The sequence below is a fragment of the Brassica oleracea genome, chromosome C7 (genome assembly GCF_000695525.1).
Source record: "Brassica oleracea var. oleracea cultivar TO1000 chromosome C7, BOL, whole genome shotgun sequence".
Taxonomy (NCBI): Eukaryota; Viridiplantae; Streptophyta; class Magnoliopsida; order Brassicales; family Brassicaceae; genus Brassica; species Brassica oleracea.
The window spans coordinates 31,654,474-31,661,514 of NC_027754.1; the positions used below are offsets into that span (position 1 = coordinate 31,654,474).

Sequence of the window (7,041 nt, forward strand, 5' to 3'; positions counted from 1 at the left end):
GGGAATCATGTGCGTCAGCGGTTTAAATGAATTCAGAATTCTCTGCTCACTTTCGAGTGTTACCTCTTCAAAGATTGGATCGTAGCAATCAATCTTCTCCTTCTTCAGATCCACGTGATACGCAACTCAGTGATTTCCGCCGGGTTGAAGACATCCGTACAAGTGATCCACATCTTCATACCACTTCAAGTTTGTTCGACAATGATCGGGAATCCTACCAATTATCATATCTTCATAACCATTGCCTTTGAACATGAACATCATGGGTTTCATCTTGAACTGAGCGTAATCGTGAATCAAATTTTTTTGCCACCAAACGTCAACGAAGGCAATCCGCTTGGACCTGAATGGAGTTGGCTCTCGCATGGACCTTTTAATGAGGACGTTCATATACGCCACGACATGCTACATAAATAATATTAACAAGTCAGCCGTAATCAAATATATAACTCAGCCGTTATATAATAAAAGAATATATAACTCAGCCGTTATATAATAAAAGAATATATAACTCAGCCGTTATATAATAAAAGAATATATAACTCAGCCGTTATATAATAAAAGAATATATAACTCAGCCGTGATATAATAAAAGAATATATAACTCTGCCGTAAAAATTAGATAACACAGCCGTAATAAAATAAAATAATATATAACTCAGCCGTAATAAAGCCTTACATTATCAAACACCAATCCATACTCATTCTCCGGCCACGGTCTCTCATGGATGAGTATGTTGTAGAAGTCACTCTCATGATCAGCTGTTAGTACTTTTTTTTTACCTGGGGCTGCTGGTGGTTTGGGTGGAATTGCCTTGATGTGTTGCATAAGTTTCTCCAATAGCGCCGGATCAACAGGTGCTAGAGGGTCATATATTGCTGATGAAGGAGTAACATTCTTCCTCATGCAAGTCGTTCCATTATGTCATACGTTTGGAAAAACTAATGATGAAGAAACTGCCGTCATTGACAACCTTTTGGGAGTTAACCGAACATTTTTCTTCCGGTAGTCCTTAATTATGGCAGATCTAACCACTTCAGAATTCTCGACATCAGACTCCGGAATAAAAAGAATAAAAAGAGTATATTCGTTATTTAGGTAAGTCAAAGGGGATTTTAAAGGAATGTGTGTCAATTAATTGGAATTGGATTGAGGTAACATTACATTCACTTTCGGGGGCAACGAACAGACGTGATTTGCAAGGTTTGATAACATAATATGAAGCAATCTTTTTAGTTAGGCCTGTGCGTTCGGGTACCCGTTGGCATTCGGATCGGGTTTTTCGGATTTTCGGATTTTCAGGTTTACGCTTCTAGGTCCCATACTAAAATTTTATTAGTACGGGTCGGGTTCGGATAATAACACTTCGGGTTCGGTTCCAAATTGTATTGCATCATAAAACCCATAAAGTAATCATATATTGTACGGATTCGGGTTATATCGGTTCGGTTCGGATATAACCAAAGTAAAAAACAAAATTTTGAAGTAAAACATAAAGAAAAACATCTAAATTAAATAAAAATTAATCTATCACATATAAAATTAATAAAATAACAATAAAATGTTAAACCAAGCATGAAAACAAACATCATTTGTAAAAAATATGTATTGCCTTATAGAGAGTAGATTTTTTATTTCAATGAGCAAATTATAAAATACTTATTTATAACTAATTGTGTACTTAAAGCATTTATTAGAATTTTAATATTTATTATTATATATAATATTACCACAAATATTAAATTTAATAATTGGAATACTTATATATATTTCAAAATATTTATATTGACTATTAATTTTAGATTTTTCGGGTTATCCGTTCGGGTTCGGTTAATAATACTTCGGGTTCGGATATTTTTTGTACCACCCTACAAGATCTGTTTGGGTATTTTTACGTTTTGGGTCGGATAACGGGTCGAGTTTTTCGGTTCGCTTCGGATTTCGGATTCCGGATTTTATGCCCATGCCTACTTTTAGTTATGATGATTGCTTTAAAATAGGAAATGTTTTTTAAATGATACATGTAATTTAATTGCGGTATGAATTTATTAGTTTAGATTTAGTGGACTGAAAATATCTTTTTATAATCAATTTTAGCATTTTCAATATATTTTGGATATAAAACAAAAAAAAAAAGAGTTATTGTCAAAAATGGTTGTAAATACTATGAAGAAAAACCGAGAAACAAACAACTGTAACAAAAATAGAAACCAAAACATTAATCGGTTTAGTTATATCTATTCAAATACTGTATAATTGCCTGCTTGAATAATAATGATATATAATTATATAATGGACGTTTTACGAAGTTGGTATAAAAGTAGTCAACATAATTTTCTAAAGGTTGAATTTGATTCTGTTGACGTCTAAACATCACTAAACCTAGAAAAATGGTTTTTAAACACGTACACAGTTAGTATATAAAAGTATTTAATTGAATTTTGGACAGATATGATTTGACTTTTTAGTCGATACTAAACCGAGAGATCAATAGTTATGAGTCATCTATATTCGGTTTACACTATTATTTCGGTGGTTAACTAATTTTGTAAAGTGACGGTATTAAAAGGCAATAGCATTGAATCGTTTATTAATGGTAATATATTTCAAACGGGCGTGTTTTATGCAGCGGCATGAAATAATAATTTTTTAGAAAAAGTCAGGGCTAATTACTATTTGTACTTCTGTTTTAATAGATTAGATTCTTTCTGTCTTTCAATTTCAAAATAATCCATATTTAAAAAAAAATTTAAATTTTTTATTTATATATATTATATATTTTTTATTAGATAATAATTTAGTTACAAATTTTGAAAAATTGATCGTATTTATTAAATTTTGATTGATAAATAATTAATCACAAAATAAATATATTCATAATTAAAATAAATATTTTTTGTACGTGTGAAAATTACAAAACATACATCATTTTGAAACGTAGGGAATATCATCTTTTAAACAGTTTAAAATGATAATAATATTATTTTTTTTGAAACAAATATATAATTTCTTATTTAAAAGTTAAAATTGATATATTATTTACAGAATTTATGAAAATAATATAATATAAATGCTATTATTTGTAAATTAGATTGTTTAATATATTATAACATAGATTTGATATTTCTTATAATTTGTAAACACTTAGCTTGCTACCTAATATTTAGGCTTCTAAATAAGCGTTTTTGAATCACCGTCCGCTTACCGGGAAAAGTGCATATTTCAACCTGAACTTTATCCATCGTGCTTATTCCTACCTGAACTTTGTAATAGTGCATATTTCACACCAAACTACATAAAAACTCAAAAAATACTACATGAACTTTAAGCGTTGTGCCTTTTCCTTCACGAACTCTACAATAGTGCATATTTCATACCGAACTAAACAAAAATTCAAAAATACTACATGAACTCTCAAAATCGTGCTTATATATATATTGATAATCAAAGCTGTTAGTCATCCGTTAATTTATCAAAATGATGTCATTTTTGGATTTTTTTTGTAAAATTAATTGTGATTGTGACTGAATCATTGGGAAAAATGCTTATTTCAACATGAACTTTACCCGTCGTGCTTATTTCCTCCCAAACTTTGAAGTGGTGGGTATTCCATACCAAATTACATAAAACTCTAAAATACTACATAAACTTTAAGTGTTGTGTCTTTTCCTTTCTGAAATTTAAAGTAATGCATATTTCATACTGAATTAAACAAAAAATTCAAAAACACTACATAAATTCTCAAAATTGTGCTAATATATATATTAATCGTCAAAGGTGTTATTCAACCATTAATCTATCAAACAACGTCGTTTTTGATAAATTCTGTAAAAAGTAAAATTTAAAAATACTATGTAAACTCTCAAAATCATGTTTATATATATATTGACGTCAAAAATATTAGTCATCCGTTAATTTATCAAATGATGTCATTTTGGATAAATTCTGTAAAATTTAAAATTAATTTTTGGAAGGTTCAAATTCTCATACTGGTGGACAACTAAGATCAGATTAATTACTAGAACAAAGTAAATTTCTTGTATAAATTTGTAAACAGTAACTGATATTTAAGTTTTATTTTAATCAAATAAATATTATCAAAGTTTTATTGTTTCAGTTTTATAAAAAAAATATATAATCATTTATGTTTTAATTTAACTATAAAAATCATTATTTTATAAAGTTAGACCAATTATTATTAATTTAAATATTTACTTTATAATATTACTAAAAATTGAACTATATTGCAAAATTTTAGAATGATCTTACTTGTCCACCAGTATGAGAATTTGAACCTTCCAAAAATTAATTTTAAATTTTACAGAATTTATCCAAAATGACATCATTTGATAAATTAACGGATGACTAATATTTTTGACGTCAATATATATATAAACACGATTTTGAGAGTTTATATAGTATTTTTAAATTTTACATTTTACAGAATTTATAAAAAAACGACGTCGTTTGATAGATTAATGGTTGAATAACACCTATGACGATTAATATATATATATATTAGCACAATTTTGAGAATTTATGTAGTGTTTTTGAATTTTTTGTTTAATTCAGTATGAAATATGCACTACTATAAATTTCAGAAAGGAAAAAGCACAACACTTAAAGTTTATGTAGTATTTTAGAGTTTTATGTAATTTGGTATGGAATACCCACCACTTCAAAGTTTGGGAGGAAATAATCACGACGGGTAAAGTTCATGTTGAAATAAGCACTTTTCCCAATGATTCAGTCACAGTCACAATTAATTTTACAAAAAAAATTCCAAAATGACATCATTTTGATAAATTAACGGATGACTAACAGCTTTGATTATCAATATATATATAAGCACGATTTTGAGAGTTCATGTAATATTTTTGAATTTTTGTTTAGTTCGGTATGAAATATGCACTACTGTAAAGTTCGTGAAGGAAAAGGCACAACGCTTAAAGTTCATGTAGTATTTTTTGAGTTTTCATGTAGTTCAGTATGAAATATGCACTATTACAAAGTTTAGGTAGGAATAAGCACGATGGATAAAGTTCAGGTTGAAATATGCGCTTTTCCCTCCGCTTGCCACATACACTTTGTCGAACACAGCTTTAAAATCTATAGAGTCGTCTGAGTTTCTGCCTTTTTTTTTTTTTAATTTCATCATTAACAAAGATGCATTATACTAAATTTTTTTTTTGGGTTGTTGTAGAGATTGCATGGCTTAGGAGCAAGGAAGTTTTTCATCAACAACCTTAAACCATTAGGATGTTACCCAAACATAATAGCTCATACCGTTCCACGTGGAAGCTGTGACGATGATTTATACCTAGCAGTTGCCCTTTACAACGCCAAGCTAAGAAGAAGCCTGAGTCATATGAAGCAAAAGTTCTCAAAGACTTCCTTCTTGTACTCAGATTACTTCAACTTCATGTTGGGACTTCGAGGACCTTCGAGCAATCATGCTAGTTCGAATTTAATGAACTCGACAAGCCCATGTTGCCCTAGCGTTTATGATGGAGGTGTATTGATGTTTTGCAGCGCCAATTCGAGCTCGTGTACGATGCCAGATACACATATTTTCTTTGATCCATTTCATCCGACTCAGTTGGCGAATTTCATGTACGCGATTGGGTGTTTCCAGGAGAGAAAAATTTGCCATGTGGTGAGAGATTAAATGAACTAAATTAACTCAACGACAATCTTATGAAGAAACACAAGTTTACTTGTTGTTGTTGCTGTTGTTGTTTATTTTGGTCTCAGGATCAACGTTTCTAATGTACCAAAACCTTTATTATGTCAGGTACTGACCAACGTACATTTATTAATAAATATATTAAACAAATTTGTTTTTTTTTTGAAACACAAACAAATTTGTTAAATAATAATTTAAGAGTGAAATATAATACAATCAAATGATTTTAATAAAATTATAATTAATTATAGTCATATGTTTATGATAATATATTGATTAAGATTGCTATACAGTTAATTTTATAAAATTATCTTTATTAACCATTGATATAGTTGATGAAGTTTCAATATGATTTCTTATAGTATAAATTAGATATAAATATAAAAAGCATGTTACAAATTTGTATGGAGCATTAAAAAGTGTTGGATCGACGCTGATCTGTTCGGGGGTATGGAATATCTAATGTTGAAGATAATTTAGGCTAGCTCAATTTTTTCTTCAAAAGTCTATACGTTTATATGAGGGGAAATTGAGCCAAATAACCAACAAACAAAATATAATTCACTAAATAACCACGACCTCACCCTCACTCTTTTCTTTTCTTTTTCTTATCTCTCTCTACTTTTTTACTAAAAATATAATTTTCCCTTTTTTACGGTTATTACACAAATAAGCCTTTATATGAATTCATTTCTTTAAATTTTTTTTTCCTTAATTTAAGGCGGAGGGGTACAATTACAAGAAAGAGAAGAGTATAATTAAAATATAGAAGATCATTATTGACCATGTGTTCTAAGTTCGTGTAACCAACTAACCATATATTAATAGTTTCACTCGATGACAATCATTCATAAATTACAACTTTATCTCTAAAAAGTCAAACTTTTTGCATTAATATACTAGTTTTATTTTTGTATAGTCATAAATAAGGGACAACTTATAAAACACAAGTAGAAGACGGAGAAAACTTGGTGTATGTAGTGGAGTGTACAACATATAAACGCATGTTTTTTGGTTTTTTTTTTTTTTGACACGGCTAAACACATATTTTTTGGTCAATATAAACACATCTATCTATTTATCTATCTATATATTCTATTAAAACTTAAACTAGATTTTGACCCGCGCTTCGAAAGTGCGGGTTCTTCTTTGGATTATAAACAAAATTTGTAAATTAGTATTTTAGAATTGGCGTACATTATTCTCTTACAAAGTCATTATATCGAAGAAGGGCACTTGTTTAAAATTATATAATTTGTGAATTTGTTTATATAATATTTTGTATGTACACTATTATATAACTCTTTTTAGTCTTAGATATTTCACCGGATCCGAAAAACCAAACCAAAATCAA

General features: G+C 28.9%; 1 protein-coding gene across 1 annotated transcript; it reads left to right on the forward strand.

Moving 5' to 3' along the window:
• Nucleotides 1–5,204: 5,204 nt before the first annotated feature.
• Nucleotides 5,205–5,731, forward strand: LOC106305378 (GDSL esterase/lipase At2g03980-like; the record flags this gene model as incomplete). Its single annotated transcript, XM_013741760.1, is given in 1 exon segment — nt 5,205–5,731. A coding segment is annotated over 1 exon segment (465 nt), but the record flags the coding sequence as incomplete, so codon positions are not given.
• Nucleotides 5,732–7,041: the final 1,310 nt, after the last annotated feature.